At 40.0% G+C, this 27,662-nt stretch overlaps 4 protein-coding genes across 4 annotated transcripts; all 4 read left to right on the top strand.

Annotated features, from left to right (window-relative positions):
• Positions 1 to 5,887: 5,887 nt before the first annotated feature.
• scinla (scinderin like a) lies at positions 5,888 to 13,390 on the top strand. Its single transcript, XM_053431153.1, has 17 exons — positions 5,888 to 6,045; positions 7,787 to 7,979; positions 8,097 to 8,251; positions 8,686 to 8,841; positions 8,938 to 9,087; positions 9,220 to 9,309; positions 9,431 to 9,563; positions 9,692 to 9,780; positions 10,199 to 10,414; positions 10,492 to 10,625; positions 10,966 to 11,056; positions 11,620 to 11,790; positions 11,890 to 12,064; positions 12,152 to 12,267; positions 12,388 to 12,465; positions 12,575 to 12,635; positions 12,727 to 13,390. The coding sequence occupies exons 1-17, from the start codon at positions 5,944 to 5,946 to the stop codon at positions 12,894 to 12,896; spliced, it is 2,280 nt and encodes a 759-aa protein (XP_053287128.1). The 5' UTR covers positions 5,888 to 5,943; the 3' UTR covers positions 12,897 to 13,390.
• A 143-nt stretch (positions 13,391 to 13,533) lies between these two features.
• On the top strand, positions 13,534 to 17,113 carry zgc:109982 (uncharacterized protein LOC553564 homolog). The gene is made up of 6 exons (XM_053431154.1): positions 13,534 to 13,734; positions 15,421 to 15,582; positions 15,718 to 15,897; positions 15,982 to 16,075; positions 16,572 to 16,755; positions 16,877 to 17,113. The coding sequence occupies exons 1-6, from the start codon at positions 13,638 to 13,640 to the stop codon at positions 17,111 to 17,113; spliced, it is 954 nt and encodes a 317-aa protein (XP_053287129.1). The 5' UTR covers positions 13,534 to 13,637.
• Positions 17,114 to 17,811: 698 nt separating this feature from the next.
• dr1 (down-regulator of transcription 1) lies at positions 17,812 to 21,845 on the top strand. The gene is made up of 3 exons (XM_053431105.1): positions 17,812 to 18,686; positions 18,803 to 18,966; positions 20,556 to 21,845. The coding sequence occupies exons 1-3, from the start codon at positions 18,467 to 18,469 to the stop codon at positions 20,700 to 20,702; spliced, it is 531 nt and encodes a 176-aa protein (XP_053287080.1). The 5' UTR covers positions 17,812 to 18,466; the 3' UTR covers positions 20,703 to 21,845.
• Positions 21,846 to 21,885: 40 nt separating this feature from the next.
• On the top strand, positions 21,886 to 26,917 carry LOC128448446 (protein wntless homolog). Its single transcript, XM_053431104.1, has 12 exons — positions 21,886 to 22,163; positions 22,368 to 22,631; positions 22,726 to 22,850; positions 22,929 to 23,084; positions 23,179 to 23,315; positions 23,774 to 23,942; positions 25,196 to 25,293; positions 25,382 to 25,445; positions 25,615 to 25,758; positions 25,879 to 25,962; positions 26,057 to 26,222; positions 26,339 to 26,917. Exons 1-12 carry the CDS (start codon positions 22,058 to 22,060, stop codon positions 26,437 to 26,439), a joined length of 1,614 nt encoding a protein of 537 aa, XP_053287079.1. The 5' UTR covers positions 21,886 to 22,057; the 3' UTR covers positions 26,440 to 26,917.
• The last annotated feature ends 745 nt before the right edge of the window (positions 26,918 to 27,662 follow it).

The raw sequence follows: 27,662 nt of genomic DNA, 5'->3' as shown, positions 1-27,662 counted from the left end.
TGGTTTAACCCTGGCACTAGCATGTAATCTGTCTTTTACAATCTAGGTCTGTAATTTAATCAACTAATAAGTTTTGTAATGGTGATAAATACTTCCACACTGATTTTAATGAATGTTTTATAGCCAGCTTTCAGATACTTATAGGATATATTCAGGAATAAAAGGCACAGCTATAACTGTGTAACTGAGATATGATCATGAAAATATATTATAGACAGTTTAATACAAAAAAATATGCGGGTGGATTTATTTTCTGTGTAATATATTAGATTTTTGGTTGCTGTGCTGAAACTCTGTGTTTTTTCCCTCTGGGATCAATAGTCTGTTGTCTGTTTCTCGCGGTGAGTCATCTGAAAGCTCCGTTTGTGCCCGTGGCTGAGATGGGATCACATTGAAATTAGTACAGCTTGTTTCACACCTCATGTCACATGCTGGGAGGCTGTGAGGCTTTGAGGCGAGTTCTGACCCTGTCCTGGACATTTAACTGTCATTATAACACAATGAGAGCGCAAAGTCATATTCATTATATTCAGCTGTTATGTTTTCTGAAGTTTCCTGTCTCTGATTTTAAATAAAGCTGTCTCAAACAACAGCTTTGTATCTTTGCTCACATGTAAGTGATGATTATACAATTATGACTATTACTATAATCCTAACAATAAATGGAGAAATCTCTCTCTTTGTGTGTCCATCAATTAACTCCACATCAGACTTCAGTCTGAGCAGAGTCGACAGTGAACTAGTCTTGAGGAGTGTTATTTTCTGACATTGCCCCAAACCAACAGGCCCATTTTAAACAGACATAAAATACAGTTTCTATTAACATATTCACATGTTTTTGGTATAGGTTAGTTTCCATATGTAAGATACTCAAGTGTCTCGTGTCCGTGTATTTAACTCAGACGTGTAAGATGGAGACCCTGACATCAACTCTTGTTGTGTCTCAAGCTGGAAGGTGACCTCGGATGACATAACTTTTTATTTGCACATTGTCAGGAAAAAAAAGGCAGATTTACACTTACAGAGCAATACTCTGTGATGTCACTGCTGATGTCACTGCAGTGCAGGGTCAAGGTCTCGAAGAACGCTCGTCCGAAAACCAGCACAGACACAACTGCACTACCACCTATGAAGTTGATCTGGCACATTTTGAACAAGCAAATACATTTTCTTCTGAAAAAAGCAACAAAAAAAAAATCCTAAATTTGTGGTCACATACATCGTCTCATGGTGTTCCTGACAGATTAAAAAAGAAGAAAACATGAAGAAGTGGTTTTAAAAGCAGATGTAGAGGATCACATGAGGATTAAATGATCCTGTAGTGGGCGCTGGAGACCTCTCAATGAGTGGTGTGGAAGAGAAACACGCAAACTCTCACTGTGCTCCTTTAAGATATTGTGTCAGAAATCATTGGATTCCATTTAAAAATTTTAAGCAGATGCATATGGAATTGTGTTGTGGAATTTTGTCCATAAATATTTTTCAAGCACTATATAATGGCTTTTATTAAATAGAAATAATATACGATTCATGAGTCATCACAGGCTTAGCAGCACAGGCTGTATAGTCAGGCCAGTGCATGGCATATCCATATACTGACACACAAATAATACAATATGTTACATATCATACAATAATACACATAAATTGTGTATTATAGACAGTTTTATTTATAGAAGAATGCATGTGCTTTTTCTTTTCTCTGTAATATATTTTCCAGATGACAGAAAATGAACTCCCTCAAGACCCAATAGTCGGTTGTTTGTCTTACATACACACACAGCCGTGCACCCACGCACACCGGTTGTCTGGCCATTAGTTATGAAAAAACAATGACTTTTATAATCACACTGTTTAGTTTTAATAGGACAGAGCCTAGACTGTAAGCCTGGAGATATGAAACCATCTATGTTGCAATGGGAACATTGGACAATTAATAATGAATGAATTCAAATATTAGAGAAATTACCCCAGAAAATTGTGTAACATACTAAAACACACATTAGTCACGAGTATGATAAACCTTCCACCACCTTTAAAGTACAGTTGGTGGAATTTTGTATTTCATGACGAGTTGCATCATGAAATACCAGCTTGTGTAAGCACTGGTGACATAACTTCAGAAGATTTAATAAATGGTCTGGAATTGTTTGTTTGTGTTTTCTTTACGACCACAGCTAGATGTCTCTGCTATGACCATTTCATAACTTTTTTTGTATTCACTCAAACCAAAAATTGTAGCATAGGTTGGTATCTTAGTAACGAATGTTTTCACAAACTTTTATAAATCATTGTATTTTTTTATATTTAAAAAGATGTTCGAATAAACAGTTAGTTCTTTATAGTTAAGGTTAAGATTTTAACAGTTGATTAGAGAAGAAAAAACTCACTTTATCGCCTGTTCGGCCTTTGAGACATCGGCTACTTTCTCAGTACCTTGGAGGTTATGGGAATTGTGTTTGTGGCGCTCACAGCACTGAAAAACTATATTTACACAAACCAGCGGCTATAAATCTTTCCAGTGTCCCCGCTGCTCTGACTAATCCAAAGAACACGCTGTCGTTCTTGTAAGCAATTCTTGTATAAAAAGTAGTTCCATTGAAAACTGCCCACAGTAAGATCTATTCAGAGTAAAGGGGATGTCGGCTTTGGAAACAGATGTCAGGGTTGATAAGTTTCAATGTGATAAATGTACTCCCACTCTGGAGCTGTGACAACCATTGACACAAGGGATTAGGACCATGCTATATTCTGATGTGTTGACCCCAGCCAATAGGAGTTCATTCGATATTAGGTGGGTGTAAATCTTATGTGGACAAATTTCTGCACTGACATCCCAACTGGTCATCTTTATTCAATCTGCCAATTTTTCGATTTCTGAATTGTTGGTTGGACATAGGCCTTGGTTTGAGCATTTCAGTGTATCAAGTCATATCCACTGGTCGTATCTCTCCTCTCCTCTCCTGGAGCGAGGCAGAGTAATCTCTCTCACACTCAGGGAAATAAACAAATGTTGTGTTGCTTCCTTCGAGTTCTGTCTACAAATCTAAATACTTGTGAACAACCAAGCCAAAGACTCCAGGTGTGCACAGTTTGTTCATGTACTAAAGCAAACCAGGCGTTAGAACTTGTTTTTTAACATATTTGGAACTAATTACTGCTGTATCATTGTCGTCTGTTCACAACTTGTCTTACTTGAACTCATTACCTGCATGTGTGCTTCCACGAAGGCGTAAAATAGTTCTATGGCACAACTTTGTGGCAGGCAACCACCACAATTTAGGATATTTTTAATTCTAATTAAAATGTCAGTCTGTTTACTCTTAGGAATTAAAAGTCATTTTCAAGGAAACCATCCAATGTTTTATACAAACTAAAATGTCACGGCCTGTCATTTTAGTTTGTATTTTTCAGTCTCTTTGTTAAGAGTGTTTTCTCCTTCCCGTTTTATTTTGTAGGCCCTGCTTCTCGTGTGTGTTCACCTCCTGTCTCTGTGATTGTCATCCCCAGTCCTCATGTGTTACACCTGTGTCTAATTGCCCCCTGCCTTCCTTGTGTGTGTATATAAGTCTCTGTGCTGCCCTTTGTCGGATTGTTTGTTGTACCATGGTGAAGTCTTGTCCTGCTCTCCTGTCCTATGTCTCCTGAGCCTCTGCATTCCCTGTGTAAGCCTCCTGTCTTTTCTTCCCTTTTTAGTGTTTATCCAGTTTTCCCCGTTAGTGTTTATCCAGTTTCTCCCTTTAGTGTTTGTTTTGTGTTGTCCCTTAGAGACTTTGTTCATTAAAGATTCAATCCTTGATTATACTCTGCGTCTTGGTCCTACTGCTCCACCTCACCCCTCATCCTTCCCTCATCCCCTCAACACAAGTCCACATGTTTGCAACAAGCACAATCCCACTATAAAGTAAAGAATTTGGTATGACTCCCATAGATTGGAGTGGCTGTATAAATGACAAACAAAACAAAGAACAGTGGTTTACTTCACAACTTGTTGCCAGGGAACATTACTGTTGCCAGGGAACAATATCTTTGCTGAAAGAGGTTTTGATAGAGGCATGTTTGTTTGCAGAGGTCTTTACAACATGCTGTCAGCAAGAGTCTAAAGCTAAACAGTGAAATGTTTGTCAGAATCACAAAAGGCTGATAGCAAATATTTCCATATGAAGGTGACAAATAACTTTTGGGAATTTTTCACTGACTGCGGTAAACAGTAAAATATGAACGATGGCATTTTGCATAAATGTGTCCTCATCATGTCACAACCACAGTTGACCAAAGTGCTGCACAATAAAAGAAGACACATTCTGAAATACAAGATAATAACAAAATGACAGTCTTAAATATATCTCTGGAAGGCAAGCACCCAATTCTAAGTGGTGAACAGTTCCATGGCGTTGGGGAAGCGACAGGGAACACACAATTACCCTGTAGCAGGAAATTAAAACTGAAATGCATCTTTGCAATTTTTACTCAATCACTCCTGTAGGCTATCCCTTGTTCAGACAGCGTGAAACATTTCAGATTTGTGATTCTGCCATACGCTCTCCGTTAAATACTGCCATCCCTCCCCATTAAGAAATATGAACTTCAAGTAAGTTCTAGTCCTACGCAAGTTGGAACAAGTAGGTTGGCAGCATTTGTGTTCAGCTGTTGTTAGGATTGTGGGCATGTGTGTGCACTTGTCTGTGTGTCCTAACTTGTGGAGGCACGGGGTGTGTCCCGGACAGGGACTCTGAGTTGTGTCTTTGTTACACAACCAGACAGAATGTGCCGACACAGCCCCAACAGAAGGAGTGAGGGACCCAGCCCTAACCTGAGATGACGGCGGTAGCTCAGAGGAAGGATTTGTGCTCTCGCTCTTTGTTAGGCTGACACAGGCGACTGCTGACAGGCCAGTGCCAGACACTTACACCCCGTCCAAAACGCACACTAAAGGACAACAATGGAACTGCCTAATCACCTATGCAGCCGTATAGGATGGTCCAATGATTTCTAAGAGATGACCAGCTGTTCTTGACACTAGATCCACTGCACGGCCTTTGAAAGCTAATTCACATTAGTAAATATCCAATTTACCAATGTGATAATCATAAAACATATTTTAAGGTTGACACATGCTGCCCAACAGTGTTTAACAGGGATACTTGGATGAATGTGAAGGCTCTGATGTTTAGTACAATGTATAATTTACAAAAAAGGCCAAAGCAGAGTAAGCATATGATTTTCTTTCACAATGAAAAGGGTCACGGTGCGAATAAGATTTTTAGTCTATGCAAATCATGAATAAGCCCAGATGCTATCAGGATTTCCTTGTGTTAATCTTTCATGCATCATGGCTGCAGGCAGAGACTGGTAAGATCAGGATGGACTTTTGCAGTTGTTGAAGAATTTAGATTTTTTACTTTCGTAAAAATCTAAAGTATTCCAATACAATCCTGCATTCAAAGTTATAGTAAAATCAGAAGTGTTTTATTATCATACACTTCTCAAAGTATGAAAATGAAATTCCCAGTGGGGCTGGACACAACACCTGTTAATGCTACTTCATTACATAATAGCTGTCATTTGTATTGAAAAGGCTGGTGGAGATAGCATCTTATATGTTTCTCTCTGAAATATAGTATGAAATGTGCAGGAGTATATGAGGTAATATATACATAAATACCATAGATGTATATGTCCTACATGTACTATATAGTGGAAATTCAAAACCACTGTCTGGCACAGCTCCCAGTTTTCATTATGTAACATTTTAAACAGTTTTTTTCCCCCTTTTGTGCAGAGATGCTACATGAGGTTTAATTTCAAATCCAGTCTTGTTTTACAATATTACAGGTCTACATTTCATGCAGGGATGGTGTCCCAGCTGTGAAGGCTGTTGTGCTTTTGGACATGGCTGAACACGCCTCTCAGTCAGAACACGGATGTTGCGCCAGTATATAAATGAGACCTGGTTGGAGGCAACCTGGGCGGACACCTGGAAGAGCAGCAGTGCAGCAGCATCAGCTCCCTCACATCCACCAACTGTCTTCTGTCCTCACCAAGGTAATGGGAAAAGTTATTTTTATAGCTTTTTATAGCTTAGAATACATTGAAAAAAAAACTCTTAAGTAGCATTTAAGACATAAGATACCAATTTTTCTCTAAGCATTTGAGAAAGTACTTATTCATGAAATTACAGCATCAAGTTTCTTTTCTTGATACTGCAAGAATGTGAGCAAAATCATCACTGTTTTATGCATGAATAAAAAAAAAAATGGTAGTATATTATAGAATGACACAAACAAATGCACAAGCAAACCTGTGTAAGAACCGTCCCCTCTGGGGCGTGATATGTAATGTGAGTGATGCATTGTCTTTGCTTGTGGGGTGTGGCTCACGAAACCTCACCGGTGCTTGACTTGCAAACTTGCTGGTCGAGTATTATTTAGGAGGAAACGCCCTGGTACATCGGGTGATTTTTGACCTCTTTAAATCAACACACAATCTCATGGTATTACTGGTATTACAGGCTCTGCAGCACAAAAAGAATAATAATTGCAGGGTGGAACCTGAAACACAAACGGAACAAACCCACATTGACAAATGATTGACTTTCTTACCATGAAGAATTGTCAGGGGTGAGGTGGAGCAGTAGGACCAGACACAGAGTATAATCAAGGATTGAACCTTTAATTTACGAAGTCTTTAAGGGACAAAACAATACATTAACAGTAAAGGGAGAAACTGGATAAACACTAAAAGGGAAAACTGGATAAACACTAAAAGGGAAGAAAAGACTGGAGGCTTACACGGGGAATGAAGAGGCTCAGGAGACACAGGATACTGAGATCAGATCAGGAGAGCAGGAAAAGACATCACAATGGTACAACAATCGATCCGACGAGGACAAAGGGAAGCACAGAGGCTTATATACACACACTGGGAAGGCAGGGGCAATTGGACACAGGTGTAAAACATGAGGACTGGTGCAGACAATCACAGACAGGAAGTGAAGAACACACAAGTCGCAGGGCCTACAAAATAAAACAGGAAACAGGAACACGGATTGTGAAAACATGAAACACTCTACATCTGATATGATGAGAACAGTTTAATATAAGAATCTCAAAGGCAGAATTCTGATTAGTACGAAACGTAAGCTGCAACAATCAATTGAGTAATTGTTAATCCAACTGTCCACAACCTAAATATGATATGTTTATTATCACATAAAAAAGGGATGATTATGATGACACTAGTACAGTGTCACAAAGTCTTGCAATAGATTGTACTGTTAATAAAAAAAAAGTGATAGTGTTGTTGCCTTGTTATTTGTACTTGACTATGGTGATGTTTTATACATACATACCTCTGTATATGCTTAACACAACCTACCATGCGTTTCCGCATTTCATTAGAATTTGAAAAGCTTTGGCCCATCACTGTGAGTTATACTCTGAGGTAGGCAGAAGCCCTAAAGCTCAGCGAATTAATCTCATGGAATGCCTTTAAAACCAGAATGAAAGATCTGGAGGCAGACTCTTTAAGATGTCATTGTTTTAACTTATCTGGTTGTTTAGTTGGAATCTTGGTATGTACTCTCAGCTGTTTTTCGGTCCATTTAGCTTGTTTTCTGTTGTTTTTCTTTTGTCTGTAATTATGTGTTGTTATCTGTGCGGCTGCCTGTCTTGGCCAGGTCTCCATTGTAAAAAAAGTTTCTTCATCTCAGTTGGACCTTCCTGGGCAAATAAAAGTTAATTTGACCTGATGAGTGACTTAGTTATAACACTGTGTCTCCGGTCAGGTCCTGAGCATTATGGCGCACCACGAAGAATTTGAGAATGCGGGCAAGAAGCCCGGCCTGCAGGTGTGGCGGATGGAGAAAATGACCCTGAAACCTGTGCCTTCTGAACTCCATGGGGAATTCTTTACCGGAGACGCTTACATTTTGCTGCACACCACCTCTGCTCCTTCTTACAACATTCACTCGTGGATTGGTATTGGATTTAGATTCTTCACTGACACCTCAAATCAGTCTCTGGTTTGTAAAAAAATATTAAATTCCCTCATTTGTCTTTCTATACTCTTTTTATAATCCTAATCTGTTATACCAGGCAGCAAAGCATCTCATGATGAGAAAGGGGCTGCTGCCATCTTCATGATCCAGCTGGATGGTCACCTCGGTGGAAGTGCGGTGCAGTTCACTGAGTTTCAAGACAATGAGTCTAACGAGTTTATGGGCTACTTCAGGTCTGGTGTCAAATACAAGGTAAGACATGATACATGCATGTGTTTTGTTGTGTCTTTACAACTTATCATCTGAACCATAATATTTTTTATTATGGGAAATACAAGAGATGATTACATTTCTTTGTACGTAAACATCAAAAGTCTTGAGCTTCCAAATGAATCAAATGCAATGGTATGTATGTCTATATGGGAAGTGAAACTATGCACATCGCTTTTCGGGAACTGTTTTTAGTTGTCAACTGTTATCTCAGATTAGTTTAAAGAGAGGGAAACAGCTAACCTGACTGGTAAGAGCCTTCTGCTGAGTTTTGTGAAGAAAGCAAAAAATAAATTATCCAAACTAATTTATTAATATTCATCTTTACAACTATGAATACTCATGTATTTGAAATCTACATACCATACATGTAGTTTGATCGCTCTAATTCTTTATTCAACTTGACTTTGTCACAGCAAGGAGGAATAGCTTCAGGCTTTCAACATGTAACAGAGGAGATTGTCAAGCGCCTGCTGCAAGTTAAAGGGCGTCGTATGATCAGAGCCAATGAGGTGGATATGTCCTGGGACAGCTTCAACAAAGGAGACTGCTTCATCATTGACTTGGGAGAGGTGATCGAGAATTTGAACTGGATACCAACAAAATGCTGGACAGTGTTTCACCATAACTAATCTTGTATTCCTCTGCTCCTCAATGCAAAATGCTAGACGATTTACCACTGGGCTGGTAGTGACTGCAATCGCTTTGAGTGCCTAAAAGCCACAGGTGTGGCCATTGAGATACGTGACAATGAGCGAGGTGGCAGTCCTGATATTGTCTACATTGAGGAAGGAAGTGAGCCAGAAGAAGTCATTGAAGTGAGTTATCTTTTTTCTTTATTTCTCCGTCTCTCTGTGTCTCTCTCTCTCGCCCTTGGCTGTGTTAAATAACTCATTTGGCTGCTAGAAAGGATATAATGTTGCAGTCTGTTTGTGTGTGTTTATATATAGCTACTGGGACCAAAACCCGACCTCCCACCAGCAACCTCAGACGACTCCTCTGCTGATACGAAGAACAAGAACGTGGCATCTCTCTATTTGGTAAACACAAAATATCGAATCAGCCTGCAGCTTTTACATCAACCCCTGTGAATAAACTGATTAGTATGTAAAAGATTAATATGATAACTCTAGATGCTATAATCGTCTCTCTTCTTGCTAGATTTCTGATGTTACTGGGTCCATGAAGACAACTATTGTGGCTGATAAAAACCCTTTCCAACAAGACATGCTCTCCATCAGTGATTGCTACATCTTAGACAATGCAGGCGACAAAACGATCTATGTTTGGAAAGGTATATTTGATCTAGACATCTTTTTCATTTCTGCAACTTTTGTTCTCTGGTTACAATCAGTTTTGTGTATAAATAAATGCGTATCAGACTGAAGTCTCTAAATTCTGTACCATACCCCAAAACTGCAGGAAAGGAGGCGAACCCAGAGGAACGCAAGGGAGCACTTGAAGCTGCAAACAAGTTCATCAAAGACAAAAATTACCCCCAATATACAAAGGTGATCATGTGGTTATGGCCTACTACCAGAACATCATCCTTTCTGTCATGTTTTGCTGTTTATGAATATTCTTTTATTTTTATTTTTTTATAGTAAGTTTATTGAGCATCGACGAAACAGAATGAGCACATAAAAGAGATGATGTACAATGCTCACAACTTTCAAAATTTTACAATTTACAGTAACCCCCCACCCTCCCCTCCTCCCACACACGCCTCCTTCTGTCTCCAGGTGAAGGGAAAAGAAAAAAAACAAAAATAAAAATAAAATAGAAACAAAACAAAAAACACAGAGTAAACTAAAGAAAAGCTAACATTTTAGGAATGTAAGTTTTAGTGGTACGTCAGCAGAACTCAGATATCTGAGATATCTGTTTTATGAATATTCTAGCACTTCTGTTTTTTTCTGACATGTACAGGTCCGGGTACTGCCAGCTGGAGCCGAGACAGCCATGTTTAAGCAGTTCTTCTTCAATTGGCTGGACAAGTATGAGACTACAGGACCAAGTAAGGCCTACATCATTGGCAAAATCGCCCAGGTGGAACAGATTCCCTTCGATTCCACCACACTCCACACCAACATGGTTATGGCTGCCATTCACAACATGGTGGACGATGGTTCCGGGGACGTCGAGGTTTGGTCACCAGTCCAACTACAGTCACGCTGTTTATTAATTTCTTCAAATGTCAACATGTAGATGTGTGTCTGTAGATTTGGCGTGTGGAAAAAGATCAAAAAATACCCGTGGACCCATCTACGTATGGACAGTTCTTTGGAGGTGACTGCTACCTGGTGCTGTACTCCTACACTGCGGACGGCCGTAAGAAGCACATCATCTACACCTGGTGGGTGCACCCCTTGTCATCATGGGTCTACTTATCTGTTAGGAGGACCCAAAGCAGACTAATGCCCCCCCCCCCCCCCCCCACCCCACCCCCACCCCCCTATAGTATTAGAATATGCCCCATGTGAGAAGTCAAATAATAATAATAGGACACAGAGCCCCTTTGCTAGACAAGGCCACAGGAGTGAGTAATAATGCAGGAAACAGTATATTAGACATATCTTGTAGTGCAAACTTTTTTGAGGAAGTTTTTACAAGGGTTTTACATGACAGTACAGTCGAAACACATACTTATTTCTTGAGTAAAAATAGAGGGATAAATTTCGGTTTGCTTTCTTTAGGCAAGGACGGAAGTGCACTCATGATGAACTGGGTGCTTCAGCCTTTCTCACTGTCGCACTGGATGACTCCATGAGCGGGGTAGCTACACAGGTAAGAAATCTACTTTGAAATAAATACTACCGGGCCCATGAAGGCCGCGGCAAAATGAGACAGTCTGGTCTACGGAAGAATTTGTATCAACGGCTTGTTTCGCCCTTACTGCTGTCACTTTGCAAAAGTGCTGCAGTTGGACATGACAATACCGTTTTAGTGCTCCTTGTTTTTTTAAACATATATATTGTTGGCTTTTCATTGAGTTAAAACCTGATACTCACTTTTAGGTTTTGGCCATTTTTGTCTAGTCAATTGCCGCCACCGTTATCTCTTTGATAAAACTTTCATCACGGAAGTGCAGTGAATCCTGAGAGATATATCCACTTGTTGAAGCCTTCACTACTCAGGGCTGTCAGCCACATTTGAAGAGGCCCACAATTGGTTTTCAAATGCAGCCTCCAAAGGTGTGGCCCCTGAATGGAGGTATTAATCTGAAGTGAAAAAAAAATCCCCAAAATGTGAAATTAGTCCTTTAAAGGCTGACTCCTGCTATTAGCATAAATGCTATCTCCCCTGTATTCATCAAACATGAAGGTTGAGCTATTGCTGTATCTCTGCAGGTTCGCGTCACTCAGGGCCGAGAACCACCTCATCTTGTGAGCCTGTTTAAAAATAAGCCTTTGGTCATCCACCTTGGTGGGACGTCGCGTAAGGGTGGTCAGAGCAAGCCTGCCAGCACACGGCTCTTCCATATCCGCCTGAGCTCCACCAGAGCCACACGGGCCGTTGAGGTCAGTGTTCTTCACTCCATTGACACGTGCATTAACTAGTTCCCTAGTTATGAACTATTCCCTTTAATTTCTCCCTCTCTTTGCGTCCTGCTGACTCAGGTGGAGCCCGTCGCTTCTTCTCTGAACACCAATGACGTGTTTGTGCTGAAGGAATCCAACTCTGTGATGCTGTGGGTGGGGAAGGGCGGAACTACAGAAGAGATGGAGGCAGCCAAGTATGTCGCCAGCCTGCTCGGGGGGACCGTCACTCAGGTGGAAGAGACTAAGGAGCCAGGTGAGTCCTGGCGTTAGAGCTCTGATCTGTGCAGGATAACTGGGTTCAAAAGATCTTTTTAAAAACTGCTATTCTCCTCGTTGCCAGATGATTTCTGGGCTGCACTGGGTGGGAAGAAGGAGTACCAGAGCTCTAAGACCCTGCAGAACCCAATGAGGGCTCCACGATTGTTTGGTTGTTCTAACAAGACTGGCAGGCTCATAGTTAGTATTTCATTTTTTTTTTTTTATGTAAAATAATGTTTCCTTTTTATTTAACTTTTTAAATCAACAACTTTTTACTTTATACACCCACATTGTAAACATGTACTGCTCAACTTTTAGGCAGAGGAGGTGCCAAGTGGGTTCACACAGCTGGATCTGGCTCCTGATGATGTCATGATTCTGGACTGCTGGGATCAGGTACGGTTTTACATTTCACTTTCAATGAAACGGCTCAGTCTCAGCTCTTGTAGATCTCTGTTTTCTTGCTGACTCATCAATTAATACTGGTGGGTTATGCTCCTATCAGATCTTCATCTGGGTCGGGAAGGATGCCAATGAGACAGAGAAAACTGAATCGCTTAAAATCGGTAATTTAAACAGTTAACAGAGTTATCAGAGATGAGAAGATACTATAGAAGTGTTATATTTCAGAAAATAATTCCTTGTGTTTCCTTTCAGCCGAAGGATATCTGAGTTCTGACCCCTCCGGCCGTCAAGGTATCCCCATCACCACCATTAAGCAGGGTGAGGAGCCTCTGTCCTTCAAAGGCTGGTTCCATGCCTGGGACACAAAGTTGTGGGACCAAGATATGTTGCAAAGCATTCAGAAGAGTCTCAAAAAGGATTAGCAGAAAGACTAAAATCTATAAAGATCAAATCCTTCCTGAAGCGCATGGATTGGGTATAGAGCAGAGATACATGGAGAATAAAAAATTTGACAATGGATTTTGCCATACAAATGAAAGTTATTTAAATAACACAACAAAGCCTAAAATAATATTAATATTATGAAACAGGACAGAGACAAACAACAAACGCTTCCTACTGCCAGCTCACAGAATTGAAAACACATCGAATTAAATTTGGTTGAACGTTTAATTCGATGGATTTCGATTGATTATTCTTTTCATCATTTTATACATGAATCAAACTGTAAAGTGTTTAATACCCAGTAAAAAGTAATGATGTACTACTTGGAAACTTTACACATTTCATAGATGAGGCACTGGAACAAATTGTGTATCATGTTTTGTGACAAAAATGAATAGACATGTGCCTTTTTACATCCTGGATTGTCAAAATAAATTCTGAATTCTAATAAAAGCTTCACCTATTTCACAAATGGATGTTTGTGTTGTCATTTTTCAACAAGAATATGTGCCTCTGCTGTTAAGTTGTTACGATTAGTCTAAAGCCTGAGATCCTGCTTGATGGTAATCTCCAGGCCAGGTGCACAAGGCTTCTGCTGAGTTGCAGACCCGTGGATTAAGCAGTTGGCTTCACATGAGCCTCCACCTACTACTTCCCCTTTATCGTCCTCCTCCATTCTCTGCTGGTAGAGCTGAAAGACAAATCATTTACAAGACACGATGAACCAGAAGGTGGTACTCATCACTGGCTGCTCCTCTGGGATTGGCCTTGCTTTGGCTGTACGCATCGCAAAAGATGAGAAGAAGAGGTTCATGGGTAAATTTGCCACATTTAAAAAATGATTTTGTCGAAACTTGCCATAGTTGACAACGCATTCCTGAAATGGATTGTGTAACTAGAATGTAAATGGACATAATAGGAAGAATTTAATGAAATGTAGAGATCACACATGCAATGCACATGTATCTAATGTGAAATTTGATGGATGATATGGAAATGTTGTGCCATTTACACATTGGGCAAAAAATTTGACATGATCTGATATTCTTTATCAACCCTTAATGCATTTCAGGTTATTAATAAATGAGTTGTACCAATTCAATACTGTTATATCATTTGGAGATACTGGAGGAGGCTAATGCTGTATTAGAGGGAGGGTCGAATTTTTCAGCTACCCATTGTATCCCATTAAGTTTTGTACCCTTTCTTGTCTAACTGAAACTTTGACCAGGAGGAAACTTGAAACCTCATACCAGTTTAATAATAATGAATATTAAAGATTCGAGAAAAATATAGAAACTTTTGTAACTATTCATAAGCAGAAATAAACTGTAGACAACCATTAAATGCAGTATACTTTTGGACACTAATTATTCAAATGTATGTGCATTTGTAGATATAACATCTCCACAGTAAACTCTTCATCTGGTGAAAAACTACATTTCCATCATAAATATGTCAATAATGTCAAAAAAGAAGAATGACAAATGTGTTCAAAGGTTGATTTATCCAAATATTTTCATAGCAATGGAGAATTCTTTGCTTTTCTATGCCAAGTTGGTACTTTTGGGCTTTAAAACTTATGCTGGATCCAAACAATATTCTCTTACCTTCACTGTATGTCTGTGGCAGCAACACACATTTAGTATAGCGTGCATAATATGTCATAACTTTACAATGATTGGTGCAATTAAATGGGAATTACTGAATTCCAGTTTTTCAAGCTTTGCTCTTTGTTTATTAACGTAGGTGTGTAAATGAACGGTATGTACAAAAACCATTGGAATCAATTCAGGAGATTGTCTCGGCCGGCAGCCACAGCACAAAAGCAATGGCTACAGTGTAATGTTGTGATGTAGCTGCGACAGTGAATGAAGTTCTCACTAAAACTGCTTTTTTCCAACAATATTAGGTTTGATTTGAGGTTGTATGCCTTTGCCAAGAGTCTGGCAACATTCTCAACCATGCAGCAGCTGGTTGTTCCTCCTCTGCTTGTTGCCTCTCTCTCTCTCCTTATTCACTTTGCAAAAACCCAAGTGTCAAAATTGTCAGAGTAAGTCTCACCCTCAATTATCATGACAGGAGTTGTTGCAAGAAAATGAAGGCAGAAATGTGAATGAGAGATAGAGAGAGAAACTATTGTGGCTAAATTTACTGATGTGGACAAGGTTAATTTGACTCTGATATCCGCGCCTACTTGTTTGAGCCAAAGTATATAGATGAAGAATTAACAAAGAGAGAGACGCAACATTCCATGGACTGTAGCTGTTGCTACATAAAATTACTTTGTAGCCACTGCCGCTGTGTCACAGCTGCCAGTGGACACGTTTTACTGGACCGATTCACAAACATTTTCATTAATTTACACTCCCACATAGGGCCCAGAATGAAAAATACTGGAATCCCCAAAGTAGGTGTCATTATAAATAGTCTCTTGGATGTATGTTTGTTGACTTTCATTTCAGCAGCTATTGTGCTTCTAATGAATGTTGTTTGTCATAGTCTATGCAACTATGAGGAACCTGAGTAAGGGCAAGGCGCTGGTTGAGGCAGTAGGTCGGACTCTGGGCAGGACCTTGGAGATCAAGCAGCTGGACATATGTGACGAAGATTCCATCAAAGCCTGTGTGGACAGTCTGCCCGAGCGCAGGGTGGACATCCTCAGTACGTCCAGAGAAAAGCTATACGTTCAGTTACTGCAACATTTGATTGAGTATTGTTTTTGCATATATGCTTGTTTATCCAATACAATGCAACTTAACATTACCATTTCCTGCAATGCTTGGCTCCGTCTTACAGTAAGCAATGCTGGGATGGGTCTGATTGGACCCATTGAGTGTCAATCAATTGATGAGATGAAGACAGTCATGGACACCAACTTTTTTGGGCTGGTGCGGCTGCTGAAAGAAATCCTTCCTGACATGAAGAGGAAGAAAAAGGGACACATTGTGGTCATCAGCAGTGTCATGGGTATTCAGGGTGAGGCCGGTTCCACCTGTGCATCATGAGAACACTTGTTTATTGTAAGAACACAATGTCTTAACTCTCTTTCTCTGTTTGTAGGAATTTTATTCAATGACATCTATGCAGCATCCAAATTTGCAGTGGAGGGCTTCTGTGAGAGCTTAGCAGTACAAGCCCTGAGATTTAACCTCAAGTAAGATATATTTGTTTACACTGCTTCTGCAGAACATGCCCATTTCTGCTCTATAATTTCATTCCGCTCGCTCACAGAGAGAGAATCAAATTGTGGTAGTGCAATCATTCTCCAGGGCGGACATGAAAATACCTGCAAACCTGTTCCTGTCTATGCCTGAAGCCTCTGCAAGCTCATTTTGCACAACCCCACCCACCACCACAACCATCAATTTTATCACCAACTAGAGGCAAATAGTCCAATGAAAATATGCCATGACAAACCGTAGCACACCCTGGTTAGGGATAGGTCATAACACAACATCATTCAATAACAAAAAGTTACAGGGAGAGACTCTGCAGGAAGGTTTGAAATGGGTGCAGAGCAAATAGGCCCTGTAGTCAGTACAAAATGTTCCATTTAAGAATATTTAGCTCTGTAAATTTCTATTACTCTTTAACTTCTACAGTTTCCTGTTGCTGTGATATAATTATGTTTGCATTGTATCTCTTCTCAGTATCAGCCTGATTGAACCAGGTCCAGTGATAACAGAGTTTGAGCGTAAGGTTTTCGAGGAGGCCTTGAAGACTGATCTCAGCAAAGCCGACAAAGTGACAGCTGACATGTTCACCAACATCTACTTGAAGAACTACAAACAAATCTTTGAGACCTTTGGGCAGACTGCAGAGGATGTAGCAGAGGTAGTGTGGTTCCTCTGCAAACAGAAGCCAAGTCATCTCAAATCATCTTGTCATTAACATTGAGATAAATCAATGAACACTCCTTATACCCATGGTTTACGTATCTGTGTTTTCCACTCAGCACACTTTCAAGATCATGACGATGGAGGATCCACCTTTTCGCCACCAGACGAACACTCTTTACACCCCAATGACCACGCTCAAATATGCTGACCCCAACGGCGACCTCCCCATCGACACGTTTTACAAGATGGTGTTTGAACACGACAAGGTCTTCAACGCCAGCCTGAACTTCCTCAAACTTCTGCGCTGGAGAAGTCGAAAAAGCTTTACCTTAGAAAAGGACAAGAGCAACTAACACAGAGGGGATTTACCATCTTTGTTATTTTTCTGAGACACAGTTCTGCCTGTATTTTTTCTTTTATTTAAAGCTTTTAGCTGTATGACTAATTATTATAATTATCATTATTGAATGTTAAAAGTAATAAATTACCACTAGTCTTTCTGTGTGTCTGTGTCCATCCTGCAGGTTTTAAACCACACCCTGGCAACATTCAACTGACTGACATATCCTTCAACCCATCAAGCACACCAGCCCTCTATTATACTTTATGTGAGGTGTGAGCAAAAGAATGAAGGTCAACGAGATCAGCAAATTAGACCTTCAAATAGTTCAGTTGTCATTGAATTACCTTACTAGAGGTTCATGTATATATTTAAAACCATTTAAAACATTGAACAGACATATTTTATTCATCACTGTGTCAACCTGTTCTTTTAGAGACGTATGTGTCGTGACATTAGATTTTGGTATTGACGCGTGACCTAATTTGGGATTCAGCTGTTTGCTGCGAGTATCACGTCAGTAGAAATGTAAAACGGAAATGTATTAATTAGAAATCTTATCTTCTCATGTATTGGCAAATAATGGCGTACCTTTAAATAACCACAACAAAACAGATTATCATAGACTACAAAATTGCAGTACTCGGTACTAACGGTTGGGGGGCGGTAAACACGAGCTAGGCGACTTCACACAGTTCCTGGTGACGCATCATATCCGGCCCTTTGAGTGACGCTGTATCCGGACAACCTAAGCTAACATTACACAGAATTGAAAATTAAAATGGATTTCTTGTAGCTTCTCCGACATGTTCGTCTCATTTCTTCGATGTAAAGAGCAGTAACATGAGGTGTTGGGCAGACTTCCCTCTCCCTGTCGTCTCGGCCTCGCAAAGCATTTAGCTTGCTATGGCAGGGCCAGTTCATTGTTAGCTTAGCTTTAGCCATGCTCTCACTCCTCTTTCACTTGTCTTCTGGGTTGCGGTTTGCTTGCGACAGGGACCACGGCTACTAGCTAGCTTGGTAGCTAGCTAGCCGAGCAGTTTCTCCATTATTAGCGTTATTTTTGTTTTCTCGATTGTGCTTAAACATACTTTCCCGATATTTTGTTTGCTGCCACATTTCGTCTTAAGGCAGCACAGCGGAAACAGCTCCTAAACAGTTTTAACAAGTGAAATTAGCTGATTAGCTTAGTTGGCAACATAGCCAGCCGGTTAACTTTGGGAAAACGTCTCTTGGACTAAGATAAGTTGTTGACTTTGTTTTGACACACACAGGGGACGTTAAGCCCATCAACACAACAGGACCAATTACGGTCTTTTGAAGCTTCCCACCGCTCAAGGGTTTTGGTTTGTGGTTATATTCCACGATGGCTTCGTCCTCTGGAAACGACGACGACCTCACAATCCCCAGAGCAGCTATCAACAAGATGATCAAAGAAACTCTCCCTAACGTACGAGTGGCCAACGATGCCAGGGAGCTGGTGGTGAACTGCTGCACAGAGTTCATACACCTCATATCCTCCGAAGCCAATGAAATATGCAACAAGTCCGACAAGAAGACCATATCTCCTGAGCATGTCATCAATGGTGAGTCCTGCTCCACGTTTGCTAGTCTTTTCGCTACTAGTGCTACAGGAAGGGGGTGTGTCCACCTCTCAGTCAAGTCTTGAAAACCCACTAATAATGTCACTTTCACCTCTTAGCCCTCGAAAGTCTTGGTTTTGCATCATACATCACCGAGGTGAAAGACGTCCTGCAGGAGTGTAAGACTGTGGCTCTGAAGAGGAGGAAGGCCAGCTCCCGACTGGAGAACCTGGGCATCCCAGAGGAAGAGCTGCTCAGACAACAGCAGGAGCTGTTTGCCAAGGTATGACCCACACATCTGCCATAATTCATGTGCTGAGGATGAGTATCATCCCAGTATAACTGTGCATCCGATGGTGAGTGGGGCCTGGTAGTAATTGTATGGGTTAATGCAGTGTGGTGGTTTGCAGTGCCCAGAGGAACAATAGGATTGTGATACAGGCATTTTGGTTGCAATCTGTGTTATATTGTAGATTCAGATCTCGGACAGAAAACCACAAGTGTTTTTATTGTATGCGAGTATTAAAAACACATTTTTCCATAGTATCCAATCTTTAGAATGAAAAATTACTTATAAAATTAGTTGTGTGTACGAACTGGAATGGAAATAGACATTTAATCATGTACGTTGACTCAAGTCTGTCATATTAGCAGGTAGGGTTATAGTCAACCATGTTTAGGTATTGTGCCCTAACTTCTATGTCAATCAAACAATACAGTCAAGTCTATATAAATCCCTAAGGCAATTTGATGATGTAGGGCAAATGAAAGAGGACAAAAAAAGCAGGGCACTGACAAACAACAAAAAATAAAACACCATAAAAGAGCTGTTCACTTGTTCTGAGTAAAGTGCAATTTCTTTAAAGACAGTTAATTTCTTCAATAGTCCTGAAGGTTTTGAAAGCAGATATAAATGGGTGATTAAATGGGTTCTTTCATCATGAAGATACATGTGAAATATTTGGGGTCAGTCATATTCCGTGTGCTAAATCGTGACTGGCTGTAATTTTCACAGAAAGGTGAGATGAAACAATCTGTGATGACCTGGAGTACTGGAAAACCTTGTTAAAGTTATTATGGTGATTATTTTGATGATGATACAATTTATGGCGGTATTATTGTTGAAGCCTCACTTTCTGGCATGTTGTCCTCATGCCTATTTAAAAAATGGGTTAGTATTAGGGATGTACATTAAAAAAAAAAAAAATCCTTATTCCAGGAACTGATTATTAACCGTTAACCAATGAGATTAAAATGTTATAAGCAGCAAGGCCTCTAATTTGTATGTGCGTATACATCATCATTAACAGTAGAAAATGAGGATACACTCATAACTACTTGCTGTGTGCTCTTACTTACACATAGACCAGTCTGTCACAGTCAGGAAATTGGACCATCAAAACATCAGTTTTTAGCGTCTTAGACAGGCAGACGCTGGCATAACCTTTAGCTTAGTTGTATGCGTTCCCGCGGCAGTCACAGGCATTGTCGTTCCAGTGCGCATGAGAGTAAACTGTGTACATATTAACTGGGCAATCGCAACAATCAACCCACATTGACAGACTTGACTCTACTGTTTTTATTCAGGTAGGTCTGGTGCGGTGTCTGGTAAATGTGAGACCCACAGCAGAGAATATGTGCTCAGGTGGTACCGATCTCCAAGGATAGTTTTAACAGATTAAATAGATTATTCAGACAAAAAATTGAAGGGTTAGGGATGAACATCGCAAGTTAATGAGTAAAAAACACTTGTGTTGGAGTTCTAATCACACGTCAGATGTCACAATCATGCTTTTTCCTAAATGCCTAATAACCTCTTAATTTCACTTCCCTCATCTAATGTTTCGGTTTGGTTTCACTGTGCACCTACAGGCGCGGCAGCAGCAGGCAGAGCTCGCCCAGCAGGAGTGGTTGCAGATGCAGCAGGCCGCCCAACAGGCACAGATGGCAGCAGCGTCTGCCAGCGCCGCCCAGCAGGCCGGCTCCTCTCAGGATGAAGACGAAGAAGATGACATTTGAGCCCAGGACGCCACCCAACTTGTCCTAATCTCTCACAGATCTCCCAGTACTGTCAGTGACATAGACATAACATGTGTTTCACCACTGGAACACATCAGTGAACCATTGGAAATGCACATTTTGGAATGGACAGTGAAGAAAATGAAGGGGGATTTTAAAATAGTCACCCGTTCAGATATCAGTTCCTGAAAATGATTTTGGATTGAGAGGCTGTTAAGGAAGTTTTTGACTAGTCCCATCCTCCCCCCTTTTCCCAGTTGCTCCTATTAAATTGTTTTGATATTATGTTGTGAGTATTTTGTAGATTTTTGGTTGTGTTGTGGACACACTGAAGGAAACTGTTGCCTGGGATATGTTGGTGAATTTCGGTGACCATGCAGCAAGCGTTCACTCCTGCGGGCACTGCACCAGACAGCTTAGTTTCTTTTTCCGTTTGACTAGATCACTTTGGTTGTTTTAGGAAAACATGTTTGAAATATTTTCAGAGCTGTCGATTCCGCCCTCCTTGTGGTTTGACAGCCATTTTTACAGACAAGTTTTTTTCCCCGTCTTGGTATATTTGTTCAACAGAGGATTGATGGGGTGTGAATATGATATATTTGTTTGTTAACCAAGGAACTTAATTGATATTTTGCATTATTTTAGTTCCGTCAAATATTTTATGTTTCATTATCATATACATTGAACCACCCACAGTATTTCTAATTAGCTGTACCTTTCCAATTTTGTTTTGCTCCAGAGCCAAAGAGAGGAAAGACAGACCACTCAGACTTAGTGGCCCTGTACACACCTGGTATTAACATCCGTCATTCAGAGATCCGATCACAAGTGGCCAGCGCTAAGTCTCCGTGTTCACTCCCAGCACTAAAGTGTGTCCTGAATGTGGCTCCTGTGACCACTTGTGATCGGATCTCACTTCCCTGCTCTACATGTAGTTAACAGACCAAACAATGTCGCTTTGAGCCAGACTGACTGAGTGTGTGTGTGTGTGAATTTGTTATTCCCGCGCGGCTTGGATGCAGTATCAAACATTTGGATTTTGAGTATGGTCAGTCCTCGGTGTAAAGAAAGTAACCTAGTTGTGATACATACACTTCAAGGATGTATTCTTTCAGCAATAAAGGAAACATGTTTTATACTGGTTATTTTTTTTTCTTTCTTTTTTTTTACTGAATCAAACCACGTCATGGTTACACCCACGCCTTCTGCACATGCTCTGTCTGAAGATGATTTCTGACATTTTCCCCGGCAGAGTCTGATGTGTGTGAGCACGCAGACGAGCTGCAGTGATGCACTTTGTCTGTGCGGAGCAAGGGTAGTTTCGAGGCATCATTTTTCATTTTGACCTTTTAAAAATGGCAGGGGCAATCATCGAGAACATGAGCACTAAGAAATTGGTTTTCTTGGGGTTTTTTATTCTTATTTTCCAAATTTTTTCCATCATGATTGGAGCTTTGATTGGTAAGTACTAGTCAAATCTTACAACTTTATAATTGTTGAAATTTAGAAATTGTGTGTGTTTTTTTTAAAATTATATTTCACCAACAATCATTTTAAACCAGGTTTTCTTATGGCTCAAAAAAAAACTATAAAGATTTGTTCTGGCTGTGTAGATCACAACTCAAAACAACGAGACCATGACAGATCATTTACCTTTTTCCGTAGCTCCCAGTCCAACCAGTGCTATCCACTACTCGGCCACCAAATGTATAAATCGCCACAGGTCACATGGCTGGCTCATGCCCTGGGGATTAAATCGCTGCCACCAGGTCAAGAGTTTTGACGAACCTTTGGCAAAAACTCTGGATGCCAATGACATTGTTTTTGCCGTTCATGTACCTCTTCCCAACATGGAGATGAGCCCTTGGTTCCAGTACGTGCTGGCTGTTCTTCAGTTTGACATTGCCTTCAAAATGATCAATCAGATTGGTAAGATGCGTATTTTACTATCGGGACTGAAAATAACGTAGCAGTTCATGTGGCAGATGTGTTAGAAAACTGGATTATTTCTCTGTTTGTGTAGAAGAGGATGTTATCATCACTATTGACGCTGGCATCGCATACAGAGATAACGGGATGTCTGAGTGGACCACACAGTTTCACTCGGTGGAGCAAAGGCCACTCAGGTGCATGTTAGGAGTCCCTAAGGTAAATCTGCACGGCCATGGTAAATAACATTCAAATGTGTTTCTGCTTAGTGACCTTTAACAGTCTGTGCTTCTGCAGACGTATGAAAATGAAGGCCGCTTTTACCAGTGTGACCCCATACCCTTCATGGAGCTGGGTACTGTTGCCCACAAGTACTTTTTAATTAACCTGCGCTTGCCAGTGAATGACACTATGAATGTTGGAATTGGAGAAATAAAGGACATCCATATGGTGGTGAGTTTAATTTTACTTTATATTTTTTATTGAAATGATGTCCAAAGCCTGCAGCCGTCCCAATCGAACATTTAATGTCCCCCCTTTTCTTCAGGGCATCCACCAGAACGGAGGCTTTACTAAAGTGTGGATCAGCCTCAAGACTGTGTTCAGTCCCTGGACACTCGTGGCAACAGCCTGGTACTGGTACCGAATCAGCCTGATGGCGAGACCTCCAGTCCTTTTGGAAAAGTATGATGACAAAGAATGCTTTCACATAACCAAATTATTTGCCTTTGATGTTATGTGTATCCACATAAAAAATATTGCATCTTTCATATTTTTTTTCATATCACATGTTACTTCATAATGTCACTGATATTTTCCAGGCTGTAGAATTATTTTATTGCCGAATGAATGAACATATCTTTTTATTTTTGAAGTACAAAGTGAAGTTATACAACACAGCCCCTAAATTGAAGCTCCGTCCTAGTCTCCCGGTGAGAGCTTAGAGCTACTGAAAAATCCTGTGTCATAACTTTAAGAGGCATGAAGAGCTTCCGGGCATCGTGTGGAGAGAGGGACACATGAAGACTTTTTGATATTAAGTGCATGATCAGCCTGTAAGAACCAGGTCAATACTGTGCCTGCAGCATCAAGTTACTGTTTTTGTGTCTTAAGTCACTGCAGTGTGTCTTTGCCTCGTTTAGGGTGATTTTAGCTCTGGGTGTCTCCATGACCTTCCTGAATGTGCCGGTGGAGTGGCTCTCCCTTGGCTTTGAGTGGACGTGGATGCTGCTGTTTGAGGATGTACAGCAAGGCATCTTCTACGCCACACTATTCTGTTTCTGGGTCATCTTCTGTGGCGAACACCTCATGGTCAGAATTTAGTTCTTTTGTTCACAACCAGGAGAGTTCTCAATTGACTGTGGCGACCTCGCCTCCCAAGAAACACAGAGAACCAAACCACATACTTCTAATCTTCAAACGTTTCTCTTATCATCAAATCTATAAACTAAATGCAAACTGTGCAAATAATGATGCAGGGCCTTATGAACAAAATAAAAATGTAGTATTGCAAGATTAAAGTCGTAATTTAATGAGAAAAGGTCATGATACACTGCTTAAAAACTTAAGGGATCACTTTATCATTACAATATAACACCAAGTCAATTAAACTGGGATGGCAAACTGTCCATTTAGGAAGCGTAAGTGCAGCCGACTCAGGTTGCACAGGTAGTCAGTCCGGTTCCTCCTGGGAGGCACATCTATGCGTGCGGCCGTAAAACAATGTTTGCGGTGTCACCCAGCACAGTTTCTAGAGCATGGAGGAGATACCACGAGACCAGCCCTAAGTGTTTCCTTAATTTTTTAGCGGTGTATAAGGATAATAAAGTCATAATATTAAGAAAATAAAGTAATAATATGAGGAAGATAAAGTTGTCATTTAATGAGAAAAAACCCATAATATATGATAAATATTTTATATTATCTAAATAAAGTCATACTTCAATGAGAATGTCATAATATAAGGAGAATAAAGTCAAATCATTCAGTTAATGCTACTTAAGGAGAAAAAATAAACAGTAAACCACTAGCAAATATTTTCTCCTTTACTTAAGAGGCAATTTCCCTCTAATCTGTGAGGTTTATTCTTCAGAATTTACTCTTTTCTAAGTGATAATGTATCGTTGATGTGACAAAACATGAAGTATTAGTTTGCTTGTGAAACCTTTTATCAAGTAGAATTTCGAATTTAACACAGGCCAAAGACTTCTGATGTTCTCCCTTGATTTTATTCACGAATAATTACAACTTTATTCTCGAAATTGTATTGACCACAGAGTGGTACTAATACTATAGCGTCCACACATAATAAGTAGGTTTAATGCATAAACTCACCAGGAACCTTGTACACATAGTATTCAGAGGTTCTTGTCCACTCATAGAATTTAAGGGGGTTCTAAAAAAATTGTGGTTGCTGTGGACTAACGTAATAAGCCATTCTCTGGTACAACCTCTCGGCTTGGCCTGTTTTGTCTACTCTGTTGTATAGTGCATGTCTTAAACTGTACCTCCCCTCCGTACTTTCATGCCAGTCATGACCTGTGTGTCAACAACAAATCCTTTAGGACCAAAGTCAGAGGAATCGTCTCTCAGCGTACTGGTGGCAGGTCGGGATAGTTGTGTTCGGATCATCCGTCCTCCTCATATTTGACCTTAGTGAAAGGTAACAACAGGACTGCTTTGGGGGAAGTCTTGTGTTTTTCAAATGTAGTTTTCTTTTAAACGTTAAATGTTTCTGTTTTCTCATGAAGGGGCGTTCATTTGACCAACCCTTTCTACAGTGTGTGGGCATCAGACATCGGGACAAAGGTTTCCGTATCCTTTGTTCTAAATAGTAATGTAAATGATATCTAGACCTCCTATATGGAAACTACGTTAAGATAACTTCAGTTGTGATTCAGTGCTGTATAAATAAACGGTTTTACTCTATAAGATCAACCGTTCTCTGTGTCACTGAGGCCTTTTCTTTGACCCTCCCTCACAGTTTACCTTCATCATTGTGGCAGGGCTTTCAGTCTGTCTGTATTTCCTTTCCCTCTGTCACATGGTGCGTTGTGTGTTTAGAAACATTGGTTGGAAAGTGCAGCAACTTCCTGCAATGCCAGAGGCCAGGAGGCTGTGCTATAAGGTTAATTTTGTTTCATTTGTTAAATTGATTATATGAAACACAGATCAAATAAAAATGGCGTTTTATACAACTGATGATTCAATATTCTGGCTGTTTTTCCACTCTCGCTTGTATTGGCAGGGTATCATCTTCAGGTTCAAGTTTTTGATGCTGGTAACTCTAGCATGTGCAGCCATGACTATCATCTTCTTCATCTTGAATCAAGTAAGTGTTATCAGCACAGAAGTCTTTTCCGATAATATGGTCTTATTTACTGTTTTTGAGCTCCTTGCATTTAAATGCTCTTACTCTGATCCAGGTCAGTGAAGGCCACTGGCACTGGGGAGACTTCACTCTCCAGGTCGACAGTGCTTTTCTCACAGGAATCTATGGCATGTGGAATCTGTACGTTTTCACCATCATCTTCCTCTACGCACCCTCCCACAAGCACAACAGACATAGGTCGGGAGACTGTCCACCAACAGGTCTGTAATATATTCCACTATTTACAATATACGTATATACTTATTTGCTCTGTAACCCCTTTGAGCTTCTTCCATGGCAACAGCTATTTTTCAAAGATCATGTTCCCTCTTGGCAGGTGTGATAGAGGAGCCAGAGAGTCAAGAGACGCAGCTAACATGTGGAGAGCAGGGGCCAACAGAGACATACAGGATGACTGGGAAGGTGGCTGAGGATTAAATACAAGCCTTTGTTCACGTTAATGTTTAATTCTATATGATGTCTATATTCCTATTCATTTGAATGAGCAACAACAAATAGCAGTTTTAGAAAAAGCATACCATCAGCAAACTTAACTTTAGGGCTTTACCCACTAGTACTGAGGAAAACCCACAGTCCTTTCAGTTCATGTCGAACAGCATTTACAAAACATGCAGTATGTGCATCAAATAAGCTATAGAAAAAATACACTGAATGTTTTAAAATGGACAAACATTTTATAAATGTAAAAATAGGTGGATGTTAATCCCACTATTCTGCTACTTTCAAAAGGTAACTGCAGGATTTAACTAATAACGATAATCATTAAAATGATAATAAATATCCACAAAGAATGATCTGCCTGGTTCTCTTTACCTCCTCATATTATACAGATTAGTAAAGCTGTATACTGTATACTTTTTTTGTGTATATATACAGTTGATCCGACAAAATAAAGTAATTTGGCTCTGCATGGGATTGCAGTTTTTGTGACCTTTACCATAATACAATTTTTTTAATATATAAATAGTATATCTATATATGTCGTAATAATAGTGAAAATGTACTATGGTGTGTTTTGTTAATTCTGTGTTTTTCCCTTATTTATCACACATTTACATTTACAAATATTACTAATGTACAGTATTTGATTTTTCCCACTAAAATATATTTTACAACATTACATGTGTTTTGATTCACTATTCATTATCTATTAATAAATCCGTTTCCAGTTAGTGAATCCCACAGATAAGATCTATTTCTTTTGACAACTTATTATAGTGTGTGACAAACCCTTTAGTACTTATTTCTTAGAAACCATATTAAGTGTGTCAATTAATTAATGTGGGAGAGTGACTATTACCAATTTGGCACACATACACCCACCAGCGGGGGTGATGTTTGTCTTCTCTCTACACATAAACACAACTTTTCTTTCTATTCAAAGGATTGTAAGAGGCCATTATTTGAACTGCATTTCTTATGTAAAAGTTGTTCTACAAATAAAGTATATTATTATTGTAATATATGTGTGTGTAGGCAATCCTAAATAGATTAGAAAAAAGACCCTGGAGCTCCTCCGCTGCCTGATGAGGTGATAGATGAGGTCAGTGTTGCGCCAGTATACACTCAGAAAGAACTTGTCCAAAGTTCAGTTCATGCAGATGAAAATGAACGAGTTCACGTGACAAACTTTTAAACTA

Source organism: Pleuronectes platessa, chromosome 9 (genome assembly GCF_947347685.1).
Source record: "Pleuronectes platessa chromosome 9, fPlePla1.1, whole genome shotgun sequence".
Classification (NCBI taxonomy): Eukaryota; Metazoa; Chordata; class Actinopteri; order Pleuronectiformes; family Pleuronectidae; genus Pleuronectes; species Pleuronectes platessa.
The sequence above is the reverse complement of the archived record's forward strand: the minus strand, read 5'-3'. Positions and strand labels throughout refer to the sequence as shown.